At 51.1% G+C, this 27995-nt stretch overlaps 1 protein-coding gene and 2 non-coding genes across 12 annotated transcripts; all 3 read left to right on the top strand.

Annotated features, from left to right (window-relative positions):
* Positions 1 to 36: 36 nt before the first annotated feature.
* Positions 37 to 27964, top strand: LOC112654400 (ribonuclease 4). Of its 10 annotated transcripts, XM_049094182.1 has the most exons (4): positions 2663 to 3131; positions 3966 to 4372; positions 15947 to 16203; positions 27092 to 27964. In XM_049094182.1, exons 1-3 carry the CDS (start codon positions 2974 to 2976, stop codon positions 16177 to 16179), a joined length of 798 nt encoding a protein of 265 aa, XP_048950139.1. In that variant the 5' UTR covers positions 2663 to 2973; the 3' UTR covers positions 16180 to 16203; positions 27092 to 27964. The 10 variants fall into 10 exon arrangements, with proteins under 10 accessions (XP_048950141.1, XP_048950139.1, XP_048950140.1 ...); XM_049094183.1 differs by lacking the exon at positions 15947 to 16203 and having other exon boundaries at positions 2665 to 3131; XM_049094181.1 differs by lacking the exons at positions 15947 to 16203; positions 27092 to 27964 and adding an exon at positions 9921 to 10229 and having other exon boundaries at positions 2665 to 3131.
* On the top strand, positions 1752 to 1824 carry TRNAT-UGU (transfer RNA threonine (anticodon UGU)). Its single transcript has one exon. It is a non-coding gene; the product is annotated as a tRNA-Thr (tRNA).
* Positions 3866 to 3937, top strand: TRNAP-UGG (transfer RNA proline (anticodon UGG)). Its single transcript has one exon. It is a non-coding gene; the product is annotated as a tRNA-Pro (tRNA).
* Positions 27965 to 27995: the final 31 nt, after the last annotated feature.

The following is a 27995-nucleotide window of genomic DNA, read 5'->3' on the forward strand; positions in this document are numbered from 1 at the left end:
AAGCTCACTTCAAATCCAGCCTGCCTGGATCCTTGCACTCCACCCGCTGCTCTTTCCAGGTACCCACCCCTCCCTCCGCCTGCTTTTTCCCCTGCAGGTCCCATCTTGCTTTTTCCAGGTATAATGTTTGAGAGTCTTCGCTGACTCTTTATCCCTCTCACTTACTCTTTATTCATATCTAGCTTCAGCATAATCTGCCTTCCCTCTGTGTCCCCTCTTCCCCCTTCCCTCCCCCTTCCTCCCTCTCTTCCCCTCCCTCCCCCCCCTCTCTCCCCCCTTGCCCCTCCCTCCTCCCTCCCCCGCTGCCCCTCCCCCTCTCTCCTTCCCCCTTCCTCCCTTCCCTTCCTCCCTCCTTCTCCTCCCCCTTCCCTCCCCCTCCCTCCCCTCCTCCCTCTCTTCCCTTCCCCCTTCCTCCCTCCTTCCCTCCCTCCTTCTTTACCCATTCCCCCTCCCCTCCTCCTCCCTCCCCCCTCCTTTTCCCATTCCCCCCTCCCTTCCCCATTCCCCCTCCCTCCCCCTCCTCCCTTTGTCCCCCTTCCCTCTTCCTCCCTCCTTCCTCCCCCTCCCTCCTCCCCCTCCTTTTCTCATCCTCCCTTCCCTCCCCCTCTCTCCCCCTCCCTCCCCCTCCTTTTCTCATCCTTCCTCCCCTCCCTCCCCCTCCTCCCTCTTTCCCCCCCCTCCCTCCCTCTTCCCTTCCTTCTCCCTTCCCTCCGTCCTCCTCCCCTCCGTCCCCCTCCCTTCCCTCCCCTCCCTCCTCCTCCCCTTCCTCTCCTCCCTCTCTCCCCCCTTTCCCATCCCCTCCCCCCTCCCCATCCCTCCCCTCTCCCCCCTCCCTCCCAGTTCCATAACTGCCACCTCCCGCAGTCCTGTGTCCCAGCGTGGGCGCCGCGGCCGGTCCCCGGTGCTCCTTCCGCTCCCCTTTCACTTCCCTTCAAGCCCCTCGGCGCATCCACGCCTGCTGAGTTTCCATTCTCAGTTTTCCGGAGGCTGTAACTTGGGCCCAGAAATCTCAGTGTCCTGCTGCCCTGACGTTTTACCTCCCCTTGGTTCCAGGAGGGCGGACATCTGGCCCAGCTGCGGTTTCCTTAAATGCCTCAGTTTCCCTTCCGGACTTGGCTCGGACATTTGCCCCCGCCCCCCCCCCCCCCCGCCCTCGAGGTCACTAAGCTCCCAGGCCCGGGTGTTAGAGTCCCCCCAGCGGCAGGACCGCTACCTGCAGGACCGCCTGTGCCCCGCCCGCTCCCGGCGAGGCTCGGCGCCTCCACCCTCACGCCGGCGCAGCTCAATCCCACTGTTGTGTTTCCTAAGGACCGACGTTCTTGCGCCGAGCTCCCATAGGGCCCCCGGGTTAAAGACGCCATCTGAGGCCTCGCTCTTGGTGCTCCGTGCCCGCTGCCTCCCGCACACCTGGGCGGAGCCGACCTGACCCGGGCTCGCTGGGCAGAGGCTCGAGAGGCCCCGAGCGGCTCCCGCAGGTCGGCGGCTGCGCGGCGTGGGGAGCCCGCGGGAGCCCCCGTGTCAGCTGGGCGCCCTGCGGGGCCGCGTCCTCCGCGCCAGGGTCCCCTGCGGCCCGGGCAGGCGGGGGCGCCGACCCCCTCCCCCCCCCCCCGGCCCCGTCCCGCAGGCGCTGCCTGTCCGGGCGGCCCTCCACCCTCGGCTCGGCTCTCGCCCTCCCCGACCCCAGGCGCCCCGCCGAGGCCCACCTCCCCGACTTGCCTTTTCTGAGAAAGAAGCGGCACCAGCGCCCGCGAGGCCCTATAGCTCAGGGGTTAGAGCACTGGTCTTGTAAACCAGGGGTCGCGAGTTCAAATCTCGCTGGGGCCTTCCCCGGGTTTCTTATTGTTTTGGCTCCCTCCTGGGCCCCCTCCCTCCAGCAGCTGGAGCGCCCCCGGAACGTGGGGGCAAACGTGCCCCGCGCGCCGCCCCGCAGCCCGGAGGCGGCTCGCCCGGCGGCTCCGCTTCCCCCGGCGCGGCTCTGCGCAGGCGCGGCTCTGCGCCCCGGGGCGGCGGGCGGCCTTCCCGCTGCGGGCCCCGGACCGGCGGTGCAGACCCCACGCCAGGGCCCTAAGTGAGCGCGGTGGGGGTGCCCCCGGAGCCCGCACAGGCGCCCCTCCCGGCGGGTAGGGGGGCCCGCGGGGCAGGGAGGGCGGGGGAGAGGGGGGGCGGCGCCCTCTCCATCCCCGCGGGAGACGGAGCCGGGACCGCGGTCGCTACGCTGGTTACGGACTCGGAGGAGCTGTGGCTTCGGCTCTGAAAGCGCTTTGTCCGGAAGCGCCAGGGCTCCCCTGCACCCTACTCCGCATCCTCCGCCCCGGGGCTGCGGCCGCGTGAACGCGCGTCGGGAGGCGCTCGCCGCTGCAGACGCGCCCGAGGCGGAGGCAGCCCGGGACCCGCCGCTCCGCACCCCCGGACGGCCCCGAGCTGCACGCGGCCTGGGGGCCCGACGGCGGCCCCTCCGCGAAGACGGCTGTCCGGGAGCTGCGGGGCTGCGCGCCCAGGGAGGGCCGCCCGGGCGGGGGCGTTTCTCGGGCACCCCGCGCGCGCCCTGCATCCCCGCGCCCCCTCGGCAGCTCAGCCGGGAGAGCGGGGCACCGTGGTGCGGTCGGCTACGAACCGCGGGCCGCCGGTTCGACCCCGGGGGGCACCCTCGTGCCGCCGGTTCGACTCCCGCTGGAAGGAGGAGCCGCGGCCTTGGGCTCTGCACGCCCGTTGCCTCCGCTCTGTGCCCGGAGTCCATTTCCCCAGACCTCACTCCCGCTGCAGAAAGTCTGAGCCTCCCGAAGCCGCACGCAAACCGCGGGCCGGGCGGACGCGGAGGTGCCCCGCAGCTGGTCCTTTCGGCCTCCAGCTGATCCGCGGACGTGCGAGCGGCCGAAGTCCGCGGGGCGGGGCGGGGCGGAGCGGGGCGGGGCCGCTGGCCCCCATGGAGCAGCACGTGTCCACGCGGTGCCCCGTCTGCGCCCTGCGGCCCCAATGAACCCCGTCCCCAGCGCCCGCCGCCACCCTCTGCCGCGCGTCCAGGCCGCGGAGGCCCCGACACGGCAGCTTTACTTTATTGGTCTTTTCATGCATTTCTGTAGTTCCACCAAAAGGATTTTGAGCCACAGCAGGAAAGAGAAACAGGAGTTGACGTGAGTTGGGCTGAGACTGGGAGAGAGAGAGAATTCCAGACCCAGGACGCACGTGGGGACAGGGACACGCGAGTCCCCGCCAGGGCCTGGGCGGTCCGACCGCGCGTGGGCTGGTGCAGCTCCCACGGACCCCGCTCGCGGGATCGGACGCCCAGCCCCTCCCAGCCCCCAGGATGTTCCCCTAGGACGTGGGCTCGCGCGACCTCACCTGACACGCTGCCCGCGAGTCCTGCGTGGGGCTCGGGACTCGCCAGCCTCACGGGCCAGCTCAGCTCCGGTCCTGGAACTCCAGCCCCCGCCCCCCCCCCCACCCGGCGCGGGCCCCCAGCCCCCGGCCAGGCCCCGCCCCCGCCGGGCCCTCAGCCCCAGGCCCCGCCCCCGGCCAGGCCCCGCCCCCGCCGGGCCCCCAGCCCCCGGCCAGGTTCCCCCCACTAGGCCCCGCCCCCTCCGGGCCCCCCGCGGCCCCCGCGCCCCCGCCGGTCTCGAGCGGGCGCCTGCAGCGGCCGGGGCTCCGCGGCTCACCCTCGCGGCCTGCAGTCGGGAAAGCTGCCCCTGCGCGCCCCGCGCGGCCTCGGGAGGGGTGCGGGCCTCGGGCCGAGCCGGGCTTCGGGAGAGCGGGCCGTCCGGGAGATGCGCGCGGGGCGCGGCGGGTCCACGGCACGGCGGGCCGGGCGGCGGGCGGCCGAGGGCGCGCGAGCGCTGTTCAGAGGAAACGCGGGCAGCCTGCCTGTCCCGGCTCGTTGGTCTAGGGGTATGATTCTCGCTTTGGGTGCGAGAGGTCCCGGGTTCAAATCCCGGACGAGCCCCAGGTTTTGCTTTTTCATCCTCCCTCAGAAACAACGCACAAGTGCGGTTCGCGGCAAACTTTCTCGCTCCCGAGTGTCCTGCCGCCCGCTCCCGGGCCCCGCGCTCCCAGGCCGTGCCCCTCGGCCTCGTCCCCCCGGCCGCCCCGCCTGCGCCTCGGTCTGCCGCCCGCCCCGCCCGGCCCGCGGCGCCCACCCCGGAGGCAGGTCCGGGCGGGAGGGCTCCCGGGGAGGAACAGGGCGCCGCCCTCCACGCCCCGCCGCACCCCGGCCCTTCGTGTACACGCACGCCCGCGACGCCACCCAGCGCCCAAAGCAAGATTTCAGGGGAAGTCTTTGCGTCTCTGGCAGCTCCTAGCATCACGCGAGGGGGATACGCCGCTGGGGAAAAGTTTCCCCCGTCCTGCGCGTCTCTGCAGCCTTGCGCCCCGGGCCCAGGTGGGTCTACATGCTGCTCTCCCCCTCCTCCTTTCCCTCTCCTCCCCTCCCCCTTCTCCCCTCTCCTCCCCCTCTTCTCCCCCTCCTCCTCCTCTCCCCCTTCTCTCCCCCTTCTTCCCCTCTTCTCCTCTCTCCCTCCCCTTCCTCTCCCCCTCCTCCCCTTCACCCTTCTCCCCATCGTCCCCCTCCCCCTCCTCTCTCCCCCTCCTCCCTCCCTCCTCCTCGTCAGTGGTTCTACCCCCAGCGTTTAGGCCCAGTTTAGGCGGAGGAGCCTCTTAGCAGAAGCGATGTGGAGCCCCTCGGGCAGGCGTCTTCGGAACAGGGTTGGAGCCCAGAGGAACGGGAACGCAGGTAAAGGCCTCGCTCTCCTTTGAGTTGCCGAGGCTGCACCCCCGCCCTGACACCTCCTTCCCTGGCGAAGGCCACGGAGGCCATGGAAGGCCTGGATTCTTCACTTGGTGCCCAGGATGATCGCCAGATTCACGAGCAGGCCTTGTACGGCCTTTGCCAGCATAACTGACATTTGGGGCTTGCATTTTTGTTTTCTGGTTCCTCACTTCTCTCCCCTCACCCTTAGCCCCCCCCCCCCCCCCCCCCAGCCTGTGTCCCGAAATTCTGGGAGACATGCAAAGCCTCTTAAGTTTCCTTGGGAGAATATTGGGATCCTTGGCCTTCTTGCACTGAGACCGCACGTCCTATGGTGACACCTGGTAGCACTAAGGCAAAACAGAGCATCTTTATTTAGGAAGGGCCCTACAGACAGTTTCAGCATCATCCTGGAGACCAGGGAAATCTCAAATGGGGCAAGACCCTCCCTCTGTGTCATTAAGAACCCTATGAGCAAGTCATAAATGAAATCACTAGAAGCCCAAGTGACACAATGATCTGAACAGCACTGGCCAACTTCCCAGAAGCAATCTCAGAGGTTCAAAGGACTAGGTAACTACACGTGAACTAACCAGTTGCTGCAGACGGAGAGGTTTCTTACATACCTTTTATTTTAAGCAACTCTTTTTACAGATAAGGGGAGAGTAAAATATTTGTTGAATTCATGGAAATACTCGATAGGTTTCCCTTAAATAGCAACTTCAGTGGCACCTGTTAAATGATCTTTCATTTTCTAGAAATTGCTAGCGTGGATTATGAAAGCTGTGTGGTACATTGGGAAGCTTCTAGTCCCTGGAACACCAGATGTTCCCTGGGCAGTGCATGTTTTCTTTCTCTGTTCCTCAGTTTCCTCATCTGTAAAATGGGGGCTTGATAGATAGTCCTTCAGGTCTCCCTTTTTCCTTTTTTAAGGTTTTATTTATTTATTCATGAGAGAGGCAGAGACATAGGCAGAGGGAGAAGCAGGCTCCCTGCAGGGAGCCCCAGGTAGGACTCGATCCCAGGACCCTGGGGTCATGCCCTGGGCCAAAGGCAGACAGCTCAATCACTGAGCCCCCTGGGTGCCCCTCCCTGTTTCTTATTCTATGACTTCAGGGGGGTGGTAGGGTGTTAGTAAGATGGCACTTATATAAAAGAAGGTGCTCTAGTAACGTGGACAAGAGCTATAGTTTGGGAGAAAGGATGGGAAAAACCATTCTAGGAAGAGAAGAGTGGCTCTGGCTCTTGTTGAAAGAGCCGATGTCAGGTTATAAGTAGGCAAAGGTAAGAGATTTGTCAAGTTATGTTTGGAAGCATTTGCTCGTGTGATTCAGAAATTAAAGTAGATGGCTAAGAAAATGGGCCAAAGCAGGCCAGTGAAACCCCTCATTAGGAGTTTTCATTTAATCCATATTTGAGCAAAGAGTGATCTGTGTTAACAGTTATTCTCAGAAGAATACCTTGTGATATCTGGGAAGGAGAATGGGCACAAGGCCCAGAGTTTGTCGAAAAGTAAATGTGTCAGTTTTGTCTTTGTTTGAAGGTACACAGGCATGTCAACAAGACTTTGGCCCCGAAACCCTCAGTCATAGCTTCCTCCATTCCTGGAGACGAGAGCCTTCTTTTCTTTGGAACTTCACCCTTTTTTAACCATTGTTTCTGTTAGTAAATAAGCTTCTTGCTTATAAACCTAAAAGAATGTTGGAGTTAGACCAAATTTAGAGATTAGTCACTTATCTCAATCACCTAATTTTATAATTAGTCTTAAGAACAGATTTAAAAAAAAAAAAAACAGAATTAAACGTATATACTCTGTATAAAGGGTATAGGACACCAGCACCTGGGTCCTTAGAAGGAGAACCCTGGCCTTCCTGTGTCTATGTGCAAGGAAACTACTAGTGTGAAGAAGAAACACAGGACAAATTTCAGGGAAAGGAGAATTACTTTCAAGTTCAAGGTGTCAGAACATTTAAAAAAAAATTATGATTGGGGGACGCCTGGGTGGCTCAGCAGTTGAGCATCTGCCTTCAGCCCAGGGCGTGATCCTGGGGTCCCGGGATCGAGTCCTGGGTTGGGCTCCCTGCAGGGCGCCTGCTTCTCCCTCTGCCTGTGTCTCTGCCTCTCTCTCTGGGTCCCCCATGAATAAATAAATAAAATCTTAAAAATAAAAAAAATTAAAAATTTTATGATTGGGTTTTTTCTTTTAAGACTTTATTTATTTATTCATTCATGAGAGACAGAGAGACACACGCAGAAGGAGAAACAGGCTCCACTACAGGGAGCCCGATGCAGGACTCGATCCCAGGTCTCCAGGATCACACCCTGGGCCGAAGGTGGCCCTAAACCTCTGAGCCACCCGGGCTGCCCCCCACACCCCCCATTAATTTTCAGTAGGTACCACTCAAGTGGTTTGCCCACCAAGGGCAGGTCAGCTGCGGTGCTCTGTTGGGGGGTGGAGGCCCCTCAGGGAGCCCTGCCTCGTTGGTTCTTTCTGTGCCTGAAGGACTTTAAACTTTGTTCTTTGATAGAACGTTGTGTGGGCAGACCACCTCTGCCTTCCCTTCCAGAGGCTTCAGTGACCCCGAGCAGCGGGCACCGAGGGGGAGGCAGACTGTGGCCACGTGCTGGGGCCAGACTCAGAGCCTGGGTGGGGATGCGGGACGCGGGCGGGAGGTCGGGGAAGCGAAGCCCAGGCAGGACCGTGGCTGCCGCAGCTGAAAGGCGGTGCTTGGTGCGCCCAGGCCCGCTCGTCTCGGCCTCCAACCCTCACTGTCCCAGGTACCGAAACTGTTCTTCAGGCAGGCTCTAAAGCACGGGCGTGAGTGGCTGGGAGCCACCGAGGGCTTAACCCCCCGAGGGGTTTTTGCACTGGGAGGGGGACCAATACCTAAGAAATCGAGGTCAGGATTTAGCAGTAAGGCCGGAAGCAGAGCTCTCCCCAGCCCTGGAAGCCTTCCCGCCCCGCCCGGGAATCAGGCTTCGCCTTGTTTGATAACTGCTGCCCAACCCAGTTGGGTCTCTACGTCTTGAGAGAAGGCAGGAGAGTCTGTGTGGCTGGGATTGCCACCGTGAGATCAGTTGGTACATTTCTAGAAGCCCCGAGGGATCCCAAGGCCTTGGGGCCCAGGAGCCACTCGCTCTCCTAGACACTAAGAATGCGAAGATGACTTGCACAATTATTCTTCTAAGGGTTCCACCTAATGGAGAGACAAGAAGGTGAATTAGTCGTCGGAGCGCGCCGACCCATGGCTTGTGTGCCCACCTACAGTAGGCCAGCTCCACGCGCGCCTTGTAGGAACTCCAGGGCAGCGCACAGTCTGCTCCGAGCTTTCCCCAAGTTCCCGGGGCGGGGGGGGGGGGGGGGGGGGGTGTACACGTGTCTGCAGGCTGGCCCCTTTAACCCAGACGATGGGGCTGCCTTTGACTTCTGTCTTGCTCCACCTCCTGGGTGAGGTCCATCCCGGCCCTACAGAGTGGCCCATGCTGCTGGAAATGTCTAAAGATGCCAACACACTGGGCGCCTGGGTGGCTCTGTCATTGTCTGCCTTCGGCTCAGGTCATGATCTCAGGGTCCTGGGATGGGGCCTCCGCATCCATCGGGCTCCCTGCTAAACGGGGAGCCTGCTTCTCCCTCTAGCCAACTCCCTACTCCCCTCCGTCCATGCTCTATCCCAAATAAATAAATAAATAAAATCTTAAAAAAGAAAAAAAATGCCAACATGCAGCATCCGCTTCCTTTTCGATAGAACAAATGGTCTGACCTGTTGCTCTAGCTCCTCTCCAGACTTGCCCCAAATCTGTCCCAACAGGATCCCCTCAGTGGGGAAGGGACTTTCCGTCCTGCCCCACCCCATACTACCTCCAGTCAACCATGGCATGCATTTCTTTACACTGACTGGCTGTGTGGTTTCTGAATCTTAGAGAAATTTAATGAAACAACCTTGATTTTTATGAAAGTTTTTATTGTCTTCGCTTTAGGCCCCAGGAGGCCAGGCGCTTGCCAACCCTGCTGTCATCCTTGCCCAACATGGCCCTAGCATCTTCCTCCCTCCTCTCATCATGTCCTTCTGTTAGGTGAACCCTTTCCCAGGGCATCCCAGACTCTTACACAAACAGGCTTCACTCTGGCTGACTCCCCAGCTTTATACACACACTGCGACACAGCCAAAGTCTAGAGCCCGTGCAGCTGCTCCATGCTTGCTTCAGCACGGTGTGCGCCACGTACAGAGAATTCCCAAAGGAAGCACTTCTCCTGGGATGCGGTGGGATCGAGGAGGGCCTGTCAGGACTTAGAGGAGGTGTTGGTCATGCCGAGCCTGGAAGGATGAGCAGGTCCTCTCCCTGAGGATGAGGGGTTTGCAGTCTGACTGCCCCATTCCTCTGCTGTTTGATCTGGGAGTTTCTTTCATAAGAAAACCTGACTCACATAACATCTACCTCACATAGTCCTGGTGACTGAAATATAATCATGTATGTGAGAGAGTCATAAAACGAAAGGCAAAAACAACAACAAAAACGAAAGGCAAAGACTAATTATTATGATCATAATTACGGTGATGATTTCAAGGACAGTTATTTTACTGGCAGGAAGCCTATCTTTATTGACACCTTCTCAAAGATAGGCAGACTGAAAACTGTAGATGGATGACAACAGCAGGTTGAGGATTTTTTAAAAACAGCACTGTTGGAGATTCAGCACCAGCTAAGGTGGTTGCTGGGGGTCTGTGACACAGTTGGCATCCTGCTGCTGCCTGATACTTGAAACTACAGAATCTTTAGAAAGTGATCTCAGTAACCTTTGACCCCATTGGCTTCTTTCTACTCAAGTGACAAACCCACATTGTGAGTAGAGGCAATATGGCTGTTGCACTGATGGTGGAGATGGTCAGTTTTACAAGGGACAGAAGGTTGAGTGCTGGGGTTAATCTCTTGTGAACAGGTAAGGATGAAAGGAGAAGCCCCGGAAATAGGGAAAGGAAACTTCTGAGGGTTGGTGGCTGGAAGGTTGAGGTTGAGGGTAGGGTACTAACAGCTCTCCCATAACCTTCTCTAGGAATGCTGTCCTCTTTCTGTGAAATCTTTGAAAGAGCCTACTTAGCATCTTTTCATGACACCAAATATGTGGGTAGAACAAAAGGCCATGGGGCAGCGTCCCACTGAGACGCCGTGTCTTACTCCGCAGGCTTCCTCCGAGATGGCTTTTGGAGATGGCCCATACGATCAGAAACACCCTATGGATCCAGACCACAGCATGTCGTGTCACGGGCAAGAGTGAGAAACACAGACATCAGAAAAAGGCAAATGAGGGACAAAAGGCCATGTTTATCGAACTTAAGCCTCACAGAACAAATCTCTGATTCATGTGGGTTAATGTTCGACTCAGTCATGCCCAGGGAAGAGGTGAATGACTCTCCTCCCTTGTCCAAGAGCAGTGCCCTTGGTTTTAATGTCTCTGCCAGCATGAGGGATCTTTAGATCTAGTCTTCCCTCCCCGTTCATGCGATCACTATATAATCAGAACCGAGAGGTACCTCCAGCTTCACACAGCTGGAACCCATCGCCAAGGAACAAACAGCTGGAACCCATCTTCAGTTGGAGGGAAACTTCCAGACTTTTTGTAAGACTCTTCCTCCCGGGTAATCCATTTTTCTATTTGTTTATATGTATACTATTTCTAGACATCCATCCATTTTAATGAAACCATTTTTTCCCTTTTAAAAACTCTTGGCCCAAGTTCATGAATGAAGAAGGAAATGAATTAGACTCTAAAGTTTAAAATGCAAACATATCTTCTGGGACGGCCTAAATGTGGATAAAGGGAAATTAGTAAGACTGGGAGCTAGTGGTGTGATTGGGGTGGGGTGTCCCTAAATTGTGATAAAGTGCCCAAAGATCTAGGAAAAGCATCTGCTGAAGGGCATCTGGAACCCCACCCCCACCCCCAACATTATTTAAGGCTTACAAGACCCAGAGAGTGTACTTTAGCTCTGTTTTCTTGTAAACTTTCCTGCAAATTTCTTGCCTAAGAAAGTTTCGGATGCTCTTTGAAAGCACAATGAAACAACATATGCCAAGATTAAAAAAAAAAAAAAAAAAAGGTATACTGGCAGGTTGAAGAGAAGGAAAAAGGGAAGGAGATAGAGGTATACGCTTTGGGAGTTTCACTTCCACCTTGGAGAACTCGCCCTAGGACACACAGAAGTGTGAGGCTGTATTTATGGAAGCCGGAGCCATAGTTATAATTGTAAACTGTCACGTTAACTCTCTGGTGCATAAAGTTCGATGGATCCCTTGAATACAAAACATTGCCTGTGGGGAGAGAAAGAGTATATTAATTTTTGTGAAGACCAAGAGATTGGTTTGAGACAGAAGGTGAAGTTAGTCTAAAAAACAAATTATGGGACAAATTCCACTGACAAAAATCTGACAGTTACAGGCTCAGGGGTCGAAGGGTACACGTGAATGAGTTTGACCAGCATCTGGGAGGCTCTACACACTTGGCCTAGGCAGGTTCACTTCTGCGCCCCATATAATCTCTTACTTGTCTTCTCCCGATTCCATTTTACCTCTCTTTTTGGGAAATTTAGTATGGAATTTATAAGTGAAGAAGTTATGAGTGGGAGAACAGCTGTTGATACTGGTGGCCCTAGTGTATACTTGCTGGAATTTGGTTTCTAGATGCCTTAGGGTTTAAGATTCCAAGCAGCCTGGGCAAACCTTGGCTGAGTTGTTGCAGAATGAATGTGCAAGTCCTGTAAACAAAGCTATTCCTTAACCTCTAAGACTGAGCCAGGAGGGCCTTCAAATCCCCACAAGCACATGCTTTCTTAGGACGTGAAGTGCCTATGTTGTGTCAGTCCAGTGCCTTAACTAGAGATGGCCTGTGGGCTTGGCTTACCTGCTGAGCCTTAAGGAGATGATGCATCTCAGTCGATCTATTGGGTATTTCTTCTGGCTGGTGCCTCTGTCAGCAACTAAATTTATGCACAAACCTGTCTCTGCAATTCCATTCTTTTTTTTTTTTCTTTAAGATCTTATTTATTTATTCATGAGAGACCTAGAGAGAGAGGCAGAGACACAGGCAGAGGGAGAAGCAGGCTCCATGCAGGGAGCCCGATGTGGGACTCAATCCCAGGACTCCAGGATCACGCCCTGGGCCAAAGGCGGACACTCAACCGCTGAGCCACCCAGGCGTCCCTCTGCAATTCCATTCTTGGGGAAGAAAAGGAGAGGAAAAGAAAAGGCTCTTTTATGCTTTAATGCGAACTGTGGTCAGGCCTTTACAGTTAGCGACTCTCTCTTTTTATAGATGGACAACTTTAGGCCTGGAGAGGAAAATGAAGTCAATCATTAAAAACATAACTATTGAGGTCTACCATGAGGCAGGCACTGTGACTCCGGGTGATCAATACAGGTTCTGCCCTCCTACAGATCACACCGTTAGGGAACACCGACAAGTAAACAGGTCCTTGTTTGCCCGAGATCACACAGATAATGGCTTGGAAATGGCACCCATGAAACCTGACAACAGGTAAATCTTTATTTGACGAGATCCTTGTGGACAGATCAGCTTTGTGACTTTTGCTCTGCCGCTTAGATCTAGTAAAGTGTCCTTGAACTTAATATCTAAAGCACAGGGTGTTTGGACAGAGACCCTAAGCAGGCCTCTGAGCAGCAGTATCCCCACCGCCTGTGTACACCTGTGCTCCCAGGAAGACCCCCTCTCTTCCACGGGGCCAATGTTGGGAACATTCCTATCCACCACTGCCACCTGATGACTCTTTTGGGTACTATCAGCCCTGGTTCTACTCGCTGATTTTTTTTTTTTTTTTGACTTTGGCATTCTGACCTCTGGCAGAGGTGTTGACCGTGCCACATGTGAGGCCCCTTCTCACTTGAGATCCTGTGATCCTACAATTATCTTTGACACTAGAAGGCAATATTTGTCCATTGTTGCGCGAGAAACTTAGTTGATTACAATGAAACGTTGATGAGGTCTTCCGGAAAAACTACAAGGAGTAAACACACCCAGGAGGCCGAAAAGCACAATATAGACATGAAGAGCTTGGCAGCCACGAAGGAATACTCGTCATTCCTTTAGAGGTGGCTCTCCCCTCTGCAGTTATGTGACACTTTTTTTTTGCTAAACTCCCAAGAAAGCAATTTCACTGATTTTATTACAAATGATACTATAAGTGCTTAATGGAAACCTTTCCAGCTGCTATTTGTACCAGTATCGTGGAGGGTCAAAAGGTGTCTTAGTGTCTGTCTGGCCTTCTTCTGCACCGTACCAAATTTGTTTGTAGTTATTATGAAACACAGGCAAGGTGGATCAATGCCAAATGTTGATGAGAAAGAGAGCTCACTTTGCTTACTCGGTCACATGTAACCGGCAAAACCACAGATTTCCTTGTTTTTCTAGATTCAGGGTCATACTCCCGGGCTGTTTGGCAACACTACAGGCTTAGTGCTAGGGCCTATGGCCTCTGTGAGGGCTACGAAAATTTTTGATAGGAAAATAATATGCATGACTTATACAGAAGAGAGCATAAAATAAAAATTAATCCTCTCGTGTCTATGAAAATATCATTTATTTTTGAATGTAGCATCCATAGGAATTATATTACACTTAAGAATCGTTTGAAGGTCAGATTTTTCTCCCCTTGCAAGAATTTCTCAGTATGTGTGATGCCAAAGGAACCCTAGCCAGTCATAAATTAAATGAATTACCCTCAAACAACTTGCAAAGCAAAACTATAAAAAAAAAAAAATCAGTTCTTTTCTGAGAGGGAGTGATGGGCAGGGGCAGAGGGAGAGGAAGAGAGAGAATCTTAAGCAGACATGGAGCCGAGGAGACATGGGGGCTCAATCATGACCTAAGCCAAAAGCAAGAGTCCCACGCTTAATTGACTGAGCCACCCACGTGCCCCATAAAATCAGTTTCGGATTTACAGTGAAATCCATTGTCTTTGTTGGATGTGGGTGTAGTCACATGTATTTGATATAATGTGTAGGATTATGGTGATTTTTTAAATCATTTCCAGTTTTAGCATACATGCTGCCAAAGTGAGCGTGGACTATGGTGGTTTTTAAAGGCCCTGGATAGTCTTTAAATTTTTGTCCAAAGAACTAAAAGGTCTAATCAGAAACTACCTGCTGCAAACGCCAAACTTTCAATCTCAAATCTTCAAATTTCATAAGAGATGAAATCTTAAAAGCTCATCAAAAAATCTGTTCTCGGTTTTGTTATGATCGATACTTATTTAATTCTGTTTTCAAATTATCTATCACTGAGTTAAAGTCATGCTCCAGGAAGAAGTACCGTGTTTCCTCTGTGGGCGTGTCTGTGTATGTGACACACCACCCCCAGGTTGTGTGGGATCTAGAGTTTGAGATCACAGCTCTGAGCGATAATAGTGGCATTCCTCTTTCTTTTTTTTTTTATGACAGTCACAGAGAGAGAGAGAGAGAGAGAGAGAGAGAGAGAGGCAGAGACACAGGCAGAGGGAGAAGCAGGCTCCATGCACCGGGAGCCCGACGTGGGATTCGATCCTGGGTCTCCAGGATCGCGCCCTGGGCCAAAGGCAGGCGCCAAACCGCTGCGCCACCCAGGGATCCCTCCTCTTTCTTCTTCTTTGGAGAAAGAGTTGAGAAAGCATCGCAGCAACTTGTAAAGCCTTTGACGTGATGAAAAGGCCTAAGGAGGGGAGCCAGGAGGGCTCAGAGAGTAGAGCAGGTGGTTCTTGATCTCAGGGTTGTGGGTTAGAGTCCCATGTGCGGCATACAGCTGACTTAAAAAAAAAAAAAATCAAAGGTGTTGTTTTGGGGTTTGTTTTTGGTTTTACTCCATGGTAACATCACTTGCCTGTGGTGTAAAGTCTATGTCCACACACGGGGGAAAATTAGGAAATATTCTTTGAGAATAATCCAAAGAGTTCCCAATGAAGCAGCGCCTAGAATAAGCTTTTCTTCGTCTTCCAGTCCTCCAAGGGAGTTGACACAGACCCACCTCCAAGCATTACATGGGTTCCTCCGTGTTCCTCCCTGTTCTTTCTAAATAGTTCCTCATAATTCCCCCTTAGCTATAAAACAACCTGCTTCTTGGGGGAATGAGGTGTGCCTCCGTTCACCTGAGGATAAAACTGCTCTCAACTGCTCTCCTCATAGCCAGCAGGGGTCCTCTGATTGGTCCTTCCCTGGGCCCAGGGTTCCCTAAAAGTCCCCTCATCCTTTTAAGGAAGATTTTATTCATTTAGTCAAGAGAGAACAAAGCAGGGGAGTGAGGCGGAGGGAGAAGCAGACTCTGGGCTGAGTGGGGAGCCCGATGTGGGGCTCCATCCCGGGACCCTGAGACCAAGACCTGAACTGAAGGCAGACACACTTAACCGAAATAATAAAAAAAAAAAATACGGAGCAATCCTAAAGGATAGGAAAGAATGATTGGGGCAGGAGGTTTTGTTCAGGAAACTTTAATTTTTATTTCTTCTTTAAAGATTTTATATGTTTATTCATGAGAGACCCAGAGAGAGAGGCAGAGACCCAGGCAGAGGGAGATGCAGGCTCCCCGTGGGGAGCCCAGTGCGGTACTCGATCCCGGGACCCCGGGGTCACGCCCTGGGCCTCCCAGGACCCCAGGATCACAGCCTGAGCCAGAGGCAGATGCTCATCCACTGAGCCGCCCAGGTGCCCCCATTCAGGAAACTGTTAAATAGACCTTCCAAAGGAATGGATTGACAAAAAGTTTGAGATTAATGAGGAAGGTATAAGAAAAGATGTGACTAGGGACCGAAGATACCTGATTGTCATGGAGAGGAAAGTCCACGGCCTCTTAGCCTGACTCGCCGGGTGTTCTGGGCCCCACGGCGCCACCTTTGCCCTTGGCAGGAGCCTGTGTCGGTAGGTGGTGATGGGCCTGGGCCCCTGCTGGTCTTCTTGCTGCTGGGGCGGCTGTGACCCCGGGGAGCCGGGCCCAGGAGGACTCCAGGTACTGACACGTCCTGCCCGGGCACCATGGTGCCAAGCCGCGGGCCGGGATGACAGGTAGCGTGAGAGCAGCGGGCGAGTTGAGGCTGGCCGCACCTGCCGGGACACCCCGCAAGGACACCAACACCTTTATTCACGGCAACAGGGCCGGCGTCAGGCCGCGTGCGGAAATAAGAATGGGACCCTTACGGACAAGCTTTAAGACTGAGCAAGTCTCCCTTCCAGGTCACCACTTGCAGGCACGTAGGCGGGTCCCCCGGCCCCCGGCGGGCACAGAGCGACCCGGACTCCGGCACGTCGTCGTCCGAGTCCCTTCTGCAGCGCAGCCAGAGGCCCCAGCGGCTCTGTTCTCCTCCCCCGGCTCCCTCCAGGCCCCGGCGTGGGGCCGCAACATGCACGGCCGGGCCCAGAGCATGAGCAACCTGCTTCGCCCGTTTTCCATCTTACAAGATGTTTAAGAAACAAAAATGTCTCTGAAATCGGTAAGAACCAAAGTCTTCTCGCTGATTATTGGCCCATTGTTACCCAGTTTCCTTTACTCAGCAACTCCTTGCGAGGACCTGGGAGGGTGGAAGTGCCCTGTCCCTTATCAGTCGGCAGGGAGGGGAAGTTAGCTTTCCGTAAAGGTAAGGCGGTGAAGTGCACCTTACAGAGAGGACTGGGAAAATCAAGGGCTTCTGGCAACTAGGAATTTTCAGAAGGGGCAAATAATAAGCCAGTGTTACGTTTACAAGTGTCAGACCTTGAGGAGAACAGTCCAGGACTACACACCAGCACGTGCACCCCACTTTCTCCTTTCACACAAGTGCACACGTGCCCCTGCAAGGATACCAAAGCGTAGCTCCCCCTCGCCTTAAGGAGGAGGCACTTTCCGCATGTTGCTTTGAAGGGAACATTCCTAGATATCCTCATGGCTATTTTATTATGTATTTATTTATTCATTATTACATTACTTTTCTCCTTAACCTCTTCCATTATCGACTATCTGGCAACTATGAGGCCTAGGGAAGCCGTAGAAGATTATCCCTTCTTCTTTATCTAGCTTTGGTCTTCAAGTAAACATACACTTAGGTTAATGATACTCTGTAAAATATACTAATCGATCCACAGGTTAAATGATTAACTTCCTGCTAACCTAATTTCTATCAACTGGTGCCTCAGTATTTTATTTGGAAAGCAGTTAATGAATTACAGTCAAAAGTTACAGTTTCGCTATCTTGTGAATATATAACTCTTGTTGTCACAGTATTGCCAACAGTGGCCTCCCCTACTGCCCTGAAATGGGCCCCAAACCTAGTTGCTCGATACTCGGGTTATAGACCAATGTCTCGGTGCCACCTGGGGGAGCCCAGCCTCACTGAAAAGATTCAGATTTTGGGAACAAGTGATGGAGAAGTAGGTTACCGGCGTACACTCATCCCATGAATCTGTCTACTTTATCTATTTCAAGACTGAAGACACTGTAGTTAGGGAGAAGTTTTCCAAACCAAAAATTTGCCTTATTTTAAAAATTTATTTAAAATTTTGCCTTATTATAAAATAAAAATAAATAAAATAAAATAAAAAATATAAAATATCAAAAAACTCTTTCAGGAGTAAGAAAATTCCAGGTTTTGGTAGAATATTTTGGACCCTTTCTCAGGTTCTCCAACCAGTACTGTCTCCCTGATATGGGGCAAAGTGACTTCCATACAGATCAGTGCCCCCCTCAAGCTCTTGATAGAGAAGGTCAAAGGCATGGGCCATTCACACCATATTTGTGAAAACTGGTGTCTTCTCCAAAAATCTGCTTAGAGCGTTACCATGGCACACTCTGCTCTATGTTGGGGCAAATGACTGTTTCCTGGGAGACGGCAAGGCAGGGGGATGCGGTGCTTCCCGTCCTGCTAGCAGCTGTGGAGCCAGTCCTAGGACTCTTTGCTCGGGTTTCTAGTTCTCTCACGGTCAAAAGCTGTTTAGTATGAAATACCGAGTCACAAGCAGGTCATTTTCCCTCGCGTGAATCACTTGAGGAATTAAAATGCTGGCCGGCTGTACTTTATGGACTTTGCAAGGAAAAGTGAAGAAAAGCCTCAAAAGTGTCAAGTCCTTCGAGGCATGGTGGCATTCAAGGAAGAAAATTCCATGCAATGTGGAGAGGACACATTTCTCTTAGAGACACAGCAGAAAATTCTAGTAGGTGAGATATTTCAGCTTAAGAAGAGCCTTGTAGTTCCTTGGGAATAGAAATACTCTAAAAAATAAAAGGGAAAGGATCCAAAATATATACAATTTGCTGCAGTCATTCATTATTTTTTATCAGATTGAAGGAAGCAGAGGAAACCAAGAAGAATGGAAATTGTGAAAAGATCACTGCCAACATTTACTAAACACTTATCATGGGCTAGGCATTGTGATAAGCACTTTACATGGATTTCATCACTTATTCTTTTTTTTTTCATCACTTATTCTTTATAACATCTGTAAGAGGCAGGGATTATGATGATGCTTGTTTTATTTTTGAGAAAATATTCTGGAAGGTTAAGTAATATCCCCAAGGTCATACAGTTAATGTGGCAAAGCTAGGTGTTTGGGGTCACAGTATCAGAATTAGTTCTTGGGATGCCCAGGTGGCTCAGTGGTTTAGCGTCTGCCTTCAGCTCAGGGCATGCCCCTGGGGTCCCAGGATCGAGTCCCGCATCGGGCTCCCTGCATGGAGCCTGCTTTTCCCTCTGCCTGTGTCTCTGCCTCTCTCTCTCTCTCTCTCTCTGTGTGTGTGTATGCGTCTCATGAATAAATAAATAGAATCTTTAAAAAAACCTAGTTCTTATTGAGAGTCAACCTGGTGCAGCAGCAAATCCTTTGGGGCAAGCTCTGACCACAAAGAATGTGTTGCAATGATTTGGGGTCATTCGGTTTTCTGCTATGCCTGGCTGTACCCATTAATGTTTGCACTGGACTTCTGCTTGCAAATATTTTGCTGTGTCTTGTTAAATTTGGTTGGTGTGGCCGACGCCGTGGGTTTGCTCTTGCGTGAGTGAAGTCTTCTCTGTAGCCAGTTATCTTGCTGAACTCCAAGCTCGGTCATAAAGGAGCAGGAGGGGAGAAAGTCGACTGCTCTGTGCAAGAGGAGAGGCCAGGCTTGGACCTGGGGAAGACGACCCAAAGCACAGCGCTGCAGTGAAGCCATTACCAGGGTGCCAGCTGTGCCCTCGAGTGCTGGCTGAGGAGCAGAGCGCCTTGGCTCGCTGCCCCTTGGCTTCCCCTTTTCCTGGCGCCATTGCACCCATCAGTGACGCCCCACAAGGGGCCTAGAGCTTCCAGCTTTCTGGGCTCCGCTGGAGGGCGGCTGTGGACACAGGAGGGGGCATGGAGCAGGGTCCATGGGCAAGCAGACGGTTCTGCCTCATCCTGGCCGTGGCCCTCACCAAAGTGCGGGTGCAGGCGGTGCCTCAGTCGGGCTCCAGGAGGCGGCACCCCAGAGGGACGGTGGCACGGCCGCAGCTGTCCGGGGAGCTCGGTGGAGGCTCGGCGGCGCGGCAGGCCTGGGCCTGCCTGCCTCCGGGAGCTGCCCCGGCCACTCTGGGTTGCTCTCTCCCTGTTGGATGGGCGACGATTTCTCCCTCCCTGTGACAGGCCTGGTCCCAGCCAGGGCCCTGTGGGTCAAGGTCACACTTCCTGCCAGTCCCAGTCCGACAGCCCGAGGCAGCACCAGCCCTGATCCAGTCCCGCTGCTAGGGGCCGCCTGGGGGGCTCCGTGGTTGAGGGTCTGCCTTTGGTTCTGGGAAGGATCCTGGGATCGAGTCCCACATTGGGCTCCTTGCAGGGAGCCTGCATCTCCCTCCGCCTCTCTCTGTGTCTGTCACGAATGTAAAATCTTTAAATAAAAGAATTCTGTTGCTAGAGAGAAGCAACTCTGAGCATAGACGTGGTTCATATCTTGAATATTTAGGAAGCGGGATGGGCGAGTCAGGATGGTGGTGAGAGTACAGATTTTAGAGCCGGGGGCCTGGGGTCCTTTCTTCAGTTAGTCAGAGCTCTGAAGTCTCTAGTGTGGTGCTTTCGTTGCTGCTGCTCCGGAGGCTTCTGTTTGTTTGCGTGCTTGACTCTGTAAAACAAATGTTTGTTCCCACCATCAAGAGGGGTCAACACAAAGTCCTGTAAGCAGAGAGGGGACCGAGTCGGGGCGAGGCCAGTCGGCCGCTCTCAGCACCCCTCCCCTGTTCCCGGGTTTCACCTTGCTTTCTCCCGCCTCTTGGATGTCCGTGTAGGCATCTCCGAGCTAGTGATGGCCCCGCCGAGGACCCGCGCTCTGCTCTTGCTCTTGCTGCTGACCCTGCTGGGGCTGGGGCTGGTGCAGCCCGCCGACGGCCAGGACCGCATGTATCAGCGATTCCTGCGGCAGCACGTGGACCCTGAGGGGAAGGGTGGCAACGACACCTACTGCAACGTCATGATGCAAAGGCGGAAGATGACCACGCGCCAGTGCAAGCGCTTCAACACCTTCGTCCATGAAGACATCTGGAACATTCGTAGTATCTGTAGCACCACCAACATCCAGTGTAAGAATGGCAAGATGAACTGCCATGAGGGCGTAGTGAAGGTCACGGACTGCAGGGAGACGGGCAGCTCCCGGGCCCCCAACTGCAGGTATCGGGCGTCGGCGAGCACTCGGCACGTGGTCATTGCCTGCGAGGGGGACCCGGAGCTCCCTGTGCACTTTGACAGATAGACACCTTGGCCTTTAGCCTACGTCTTGAATAGCAGCGAGGAGTGCACGGGAGCTGCCCCAAGCTCTGTCTCCTCTGCTTTTTACTTTTTTCTCTTTATAATCCATTCAGTTAAGTACAATTGTATCAAAGAGAAATGCAGACGTAAACTTGTAATGACTCTGGGCTTTTCTGTACTCAACTTTTTTGATTTCTTTTATAATACTAATCAGTCTAGCTCTCAGAGCCTGTCCTCTGGAATTCAGTCATTATATGGATTTAAACAGCATTTCAAAGTGCTTTCATCTAAATCATCTCCTTTTAATGGCCCCGCACTTGGGGGATGCTGTTGATGCTGTTGTATGTAGGAGCCCAAAGTTCAGGGATTTGCGGAAGACCGTGAAATCCGCGGAAAAGCTGAGACAGAAATCCAGTTGAACTGGCTACTAATCCAGGGCTTTTTCCACTTCACCACAGGGAGCATTTTGAAAGCAATTGCTTTTTGTTATTCCCAAAAGTCAGCTGTTGGGAGAAGCATTAGAAATTTGGAAATGCAGGCTGGCAAAATGAGAGCTCTATCTGCATAATCGGGCTCCTTGTTGTGCTGGGGTCTGACAAGACCGAGAAATGATACAAGAGTTTTCCTTTCTTTCTTTCCCATCTTTTAAATCACTCTTGCAAGTCAGAATATTAAGAATGTGCTAGATCATTTAAGACTCACTCATTCCTCCTGATTGAAACATCTTTCATGTTTTCCTTGTAATAAAGGACTTAGAGTACATTATCTGAGAAGCCTGTGCTGTGGTTCTTGTGGGGGCGATAATTTTCCCCCTACCCTCTTTTAATTCTTATGTTCATAAGCATGCACACACCTTAGTATCCTCATATACTCTGGTCAAAAACTAATGCCCACCAGATCCATGACCATGACACAGAAACCACTGTGTCTGTGTGTGGAGGGGAACGATCCCTCCCAATTCTCACACCCTTTCCTTCTCCCTTTGACTATTTTAAACAAATTGGGGAATGGAGATGTGGGAAGATGCTAGGAAAGTAAGTGTGTGTGTGTGTGTGTGTGTGTGTGTGTGTAAGGACTAAACTGGAATCATTTGAGTTATAGCAGATACAGAAAGAAATCTTTTTAAAATAGTGATTTGGTGTACATATACTTCCTGAAATAAACCCTACAATCGGGCTGATTAACAAATCTATCACCGTACATAGGCAGCATTTTCTGTGTGTGCTAAGAAACAGGACTTATCCTGTCGGTAAATTTCGAGCTTATAGTACTGTATTGCCACCTGTTTAAAAAAAAATGAAACTGAGTACATTTTTTCAAATGACTTTCGTTTTTTATTTATTTATTTTAAAGTTTTTAAAAATTTATTTATGCATAGAGACACAGAGAGAGAGAGAGAAAGGCAGAGACCCAGGCAGAGGGAGAAGCAGGCTCCATGCAGGGAGCCCGACGTGGGACTCCAGGATCCCGGGTCTCCAGGATCACACTCTGGGCTGCAGGCGGCGCTAAACCGCTGTGCCACCAGGGCTGCCCTGACTTTCTTTTTTTTAAGTTTATTTATTTATTTTTAGTAATCTCTACACCCAACGTGGGGCTCGAACCTACAAACCAGAGATCAAGAGGACCTGAACTAGCCAGGGACCCCTTAAGCCCAGTAAATTTTTAAGGTCTTATTGGCTTTATTCAGTGATCCATGGATCAAGCGGCATCCAATCTAGCAGAGAGAAAGGACCTGCAGGGCGCTGTACAAAATGAAAGATGTTTATAGGCAGGAGGAAGCAGGAACAAGGATGTTATACTTGGCAAAAAAGCAGATCAGTTGTTGCAAGATCACTTTCCTTCAGGGGATGGCAGGGATCTATCGGCAGATGATCTAACTAGTGCTGAACGAGCCAAAACTGTCGTGAAGTCTCAATTTGGTGATGTGGGGCTTAGCATAGCAACTCTATTTTGAGTTTCAACATACCTACAGTCACTATGCTACACCTCGGATCTCAGAATTTATTCAGTGGCACAGCTGAAATTTGGCCAACACCTCCCCGATTCCCTTACCTCCCAAGCCCCTAGTAACCACCACTGAACTCTGCTTCTATGATTCTGACTACTGTAGATTCCACATATGGTGAGATCAGGCAATATTTGTCTTTCTGTGTCTGGTTTATTTCGCTCAACATAATGTCCACCAGGTCCATCTATGATGTCCAAAATCACAGGATTTCCTTCCTTTTTGAGGCTGAATAACATTCCATTGTATGTTTATGCCATTCACCATCACTAGCCACCGGGGAAATGCAAGTCAAAACTGCAATGAGATATCACCACGCATCTATTATAGGATGACTCTCATTTAAGATAAAAAAACGAAACGACAGGTGTGAGTGTAAAGTGCCTGACAAGAAGCTTTTGATTGCCAAGGCAATCAAAATCTGTTTCAAAAACATCCATCTCAAATAAATATATTGCCAGCTGTACAACTAGATAAGGAGCCATGCCATCCCGCCCACGAAGTTCCCCTTTCAGCCTTGGGTGATCTAGATAGATACCTGACCGTTTGTGTGACCCTGCTTTTCCTTTCCCATGCTTTCATTCCTGCTTTTATGTTTTAAATTCACCAATAAAACATGAAACCTCAAAATCTTAGGCATCCCACCCTAGGCCCTAATAAAGGCAGAGCCCCAAGTCTGTGCCCTCTTTCTCTACACAAGAACTTATGTGGCTTTGGGCGTGCCATGTACCTTCCAGAATATATGAATAATAAGTCTTGTTTTTTCAAAGTTCCCTGATGGTTGTTGCTGAGGTATATCTTGCAATCATAATATGAGCCACAAGGGCCAGTCCAGCGACAGAATCAGCTCTGGTTGGGAAAATGTCTGTGGGGGGCAATGCACATGCCTTCAGGCATCCCTAGTGATGACATCACTATCCAATAGCTGAGACCAACGTTAAACATGAGGATATGCAGAAAAGAGAACCCTGGTACACTACTGATGGGGATGTAAATTAGGGCAGCCATTATGGAAAACCATATGGAGATTCCTCCAAAAATTAAAAATAGAACTACTGGGGTGCCTAGGTGGCTCAGTTGGTTGAGTCTGACTTTGATTTTGGCTCAGGTCATGATCTCAGGGTCAGGAGATCGAGCTCTATGTCAGGCTCCATGCTCAGCAGGGAGTCTGCTTTGGATTCTTTTTCTCTCTCTCTCTGTGTTGCACGTGTACATGTATGCTCTCTCTCTGCTCCTCTCCCCCCATCTCAAAATAAATAAGTCTTAAAAAAAATGGAACCACCTATAATCCAGCCATCCCACTTCTGAGGGTTTATACGAAGGAACTGAAACCAAGATATCAAAGAGATACCCGCACCCCTATGTTCATTGTTCGCAGTAGCAAGATATGGAAACAACCAAAAAGACCATCAACAGAAAGACATTTTTTTTTGTTTTATTTATTTAAGTCACCTCTACACCCCATGTGGGGCTTGAACTCATGACCCCAAGATCAAGAGTCACATACTCTTCCGACTAAGCCTGCCAGGTGCCCCCCAAAATGAAGGAATTGTTACATTTCAGTTGCAAGTTAGTGAAAATACAGATGTTAACATTATTTCCCTGTGAAAATTAATAAAAGGAAACCTAGTTTAGAAGGGCTGTGGAGGCCAGCAGGGGGCACTTTGATGCCCTACCACTCATACCAACTGCAGATCCAACAGGAAAAGACTACTTGGCAAGTCCTGCTGCTCTACTATCCCAGCAGGAAGGTGGGCTTCTCCACCTGGCTCCGCAACAGCCCAGCCTATTGAGCCGGTCACAACCCAGCCAACAGAAAAGCTACTATCCTTCCAACTCCCAGGGAACGCCAGCGGACTTTCAGTTTATAACAGCTTTCCGTACTTCTTCCTTTCCTCTAGAAAAGAAAAAGTTCCCCTCCTTTGTTCAGGGACTCGCCTATAGTTTTGCCATAGTAGCCTGCTTATCCCTGATTACAATTCTCTGCTATTCCCGAATAAGCTCATTTTTGCTGGTAAAATAACTGCTAGTTTTATTTTTTGAGGTTAACACCCCATGCCAGTTCATGGACCCTATAAATTCCATCCATGGAGTCCTTGGAAGCCCATGGAGTCCAGGGTAAGACACCCTAATATGTTATCATCATCTGCCTGAGGACATTTATCACTGTTACGGTTTGAGAAATGATTGTACCAAAACACTGAATAGTGGTTAACAAAGGGAAATCCTAAGGAATTAATAGGAAGAAGTTAAAGTCACGGAAAATGTTTAAATAAAGAATATAATCAACAAATGACTTTAAATTTGTATTTAAAAGATAATATCTCTTTAGGAACTCAAATTAGGAGCCACAACCCGAGCAGCTTCTGTTAGAGAAGTGAGGAGACAGAACTCTAGGAAGCAGACCAAACAAACGGCTCCAGGAACAATGGTTAACTCACTTTTCTGTGCTGCTTTGTACTTGCTTGATCTCTGCAGGTATAAAGGGATATGTTTCTATAGTTCAGTTTAAGGTGCTTCCTAATTAACTGGCTTTATTTCAGAGAAGCCGTAGAGCTTTTTGCTTAGCTCACAGTTGAAGGTATGGATGTATGGCTGGGGGTTCGCAGCAATTTGTCTTCCACATCAAAAGTAGACTATCACACTTATTCCAGAAACACTGGATTAACTAGTTCAAACTGAAATGACTGGGGTAGAACAAGCTTATGATGATATTACTGGCAATTTATATCGACATAACACTTTATTGTTTAAAAACATATTTTCACATGCATTGCTTCCTATAATTCTCAAAATTACCCACTCAAGTCCCAAAGTATAGTAAGATGTGATGCCTTGCAAAACCGTGGATCTCTTTCTGAGCTTGCCCCTCCACACGGGAGCCCCCATAGTTCTCCTCGTCTCCTCCCTCTACTTTCACAGAATCATTACCTGATTTAGGTCTTCCGTGGACCACATGAACTTGTTATGAAGGTCTGTATATATATATAAGGCCATCTTAATTTTTCTCAAAGCCATCTTTCAAGTCCTTCAAACCTAGGTGCCCAGAATTCCTGTCTTTTTATTCTTCTTCTTCACCCCAAAACACTAGAAAGTAGTTGGATTGATGGTGTGTAATCTGAGACAACCTGTAGAAGGCAAAATGGAGTCTCTCATGTCAAGTAGAAGCCTGTGTCAGGGAGGGGCCTGTGTCAAGCCATGACACGGTAGTTAAAAGTACTTCAGCCAGGAGAAATTCCCAGGACCATCATCACCTGAAAGCCCAGAATTGGTGACAAGCAGAACCAGAGGGGTCTACAGAAGCTCAAGGCCGATTCAATCCCTTTAGAAAGGGGAGGATTTGGGCAGCAAACTGTCAGACTCTTCAGACCTGACCCCTCTATGTCTTACCACTTAAAAAAGCAACTGTCCCCAAAGGCTCTGCCCTGTTGATCTCCAAACAGAACTGAGATAATCAGAAGCGGTTAAGTGCCCAGAGCTGACCTGGGCCTGACCGAGGCCTTATCTCAACCGTCTGGCCATAGACTCACTTCCCAAGTTTGGTTCGTTAACTTACTACACCCTTCTGTTATCTGCTTTGTTGTGTGGTTTGTCTTATGTCCTGCTCTGTTTGCTGTGTGAGAAGCCAAGTTTAACCACATGGTGAAATATCATTGCGTTTGGAATCCTCAACCTACCATATTTTTTTTAAAAAGATTTCATTTATTCACCCATGAGAGAGAGAGAGAGAGAGAGAGAGAGAGAGGCAGAGACACAGGCAGAGGGAGAAGCAGGCTCCATGCAGGGAGCCCAACGCGGGACTTGATCCTGAGACCCCAGGATCACGCCCTCGTCCGAAGGCAGGCATCAAACCGCGGAGCCACCCAGGGGGCTCCCTGAACCTACTTTGTAATTATGATTTAACTTTGCTTTATGATTGACTAAAGCTGACATTGTGGAAAGACACAACTCGTGTGTGCGCCTTCATGGTATGCCCATGACACAACCCCGGTCAGTTATCAGCCTATGGTTCCCTGTTATTTAAGGAATGCTTTACTTGAGCTGGATTTTACGGTGCACCAGATGGGACGCCTGGGTGGCTCAGCAGTTGAGTGTCCACCTTTGGCTCAGTGTGTGACCCTGGAGTCCTGGGATCGAGTCCCGCATCGGGTTCCCTGCATGGAGCCTGCTTCTCCCTCTGCCTGCATCTCTGCCTCTCTCTCTCTCTCTGTGTATATGTGGGAGATATCCAGAAAAACTGAGTAAAATTCCCCATAATGGCTCACGCCACCACCTTGAATACCATCTTCAGCTAAAGATCAATGAAAGACGTTGGAATGGGAGTGATGAGGCCAATTATGGGAGGTTACCAGGAAAATCAAGCAAACGATGGTGTGGTTTGGGGCACCTGGGTGGCTCAGTTGGTTAAACATCTGCCTTTGGCTCAGGTCTGGATCAAGCCCTGCATCAGGGTCCTTGCTCAGTGAGGAGTCTGCTTCTCCCTCTGACCTTACCCCCTCTTGTGTTCTTTCTCTCTCTCAAATTTTATTTATTTAAAATAAAATTTAAAAAACAACAATAAAGTTTGTTATGCATATTTAAGTCTATGCCTTCTCCATTGAAAATAGTTTTCTTTTCTTTTTTTCATTGATAAGAGTTTCTTGTGGATATTTTCCCAGAGAAAACATACAAATGGCCAACAGACACATGACAAAACCTCAACATCATCTGGCATCAGGGAGCTGCAAATCAAACCACAGTGAGGTACCACCTCACACCAGTGAGAATGGCTAAAATTAACAAGTCAAGTAACAACAAATGTTGGAGAGGATGTGGAGCAAGGGGAGCCCTCTTGCACTGTTGGTGGGAATGCAAGCTGGTGCAGCCACTCTGAAAAATAGTGTGAAGATTCCTCAAGAAGTTAAAAACAGAGCTACCCTATGACCCAGCAATTACATTACTAAGTATTCACCCCAAAGATACAAATGTAGTGATTCTAAAGGGGCACCTGCACCCCAATGTTCATAGCAGCAATGTCCACAATAGCCAAACTATGGAAAGAGCCCAGATGTCCATGGACAGGTGAATGGATAACGAAGATGTGGTCTAGGGACACCCGGGTGGCTCAGCAGTTTAGCACCGCCTCTGGCCCAGGGTGTGATCCTGGAGTCCCAGGATGGAGTGCCGCATCGGGCTCCCCACAGGGAGCCTGCTTCTCCCTCTGCCTGTGTCTCTGCCTCTCTCTGTGTCTCTCATGGATGAATAAATAAAATCTTAAAAAAAGAAAAAAAGAAGACGTGGTCTCTATATACAATGGAATATTACTCAGCCATCAGAAAGGATGAAATCTTACCATTTACATCGATGTGGATGGAACTGAAGGGTGTTATATTGAGCAAAATAAGTCAATCAGATAAAGGCAGTTATCACACGGTTTCACTCATATGTAAAATGTAAGAAACAGCACAGAAGATTATAGGAGAAGGGAGGGAAAATGGAATGGGAAGAAATCAGAGAGGGAGACAAACCATGAGAGACTCATGGGAAAGAAACTGAGGGTTGCTGGAGGGGAGGTGTTTGGGG

This window comes from Canis lupus, chromosome 15 (genome assembly GCF_003254725.2).
Source record: "Canis lupus dingo isolate Sandy chromosome 15, ASM325472v2, whole genome shotgun sequence".
NCBI lineage: Eukaryota > Metazoa > Chordata > Mammalia > Carnivora > Canidae > Canis > Canis lupus.

Coding starts and splice junctions, on each gene's coding strand:
- LOC112654400 (XM_049094181.1), top strand. CDS start 2,974: ATGAACCCCGTCCCCAGCGCCCGCCGCCACCCTCTGCCGCGCGTCCAG. Junction 3,132..3,965: donor AAAGAGAAACAGGAGTTGAC/GTGAGTTGGGCT, acceptor ATCCTCCCTCAG/AAACAACGCACAAGTGCGGT. Junction 4,373..9,920: donor GCCTTGCGCCCCGGGCCCAG/GTGGGTCTACAT, acceptor CTTACTCCGCAG/GCTTCCTCCGAGATGGCTTT.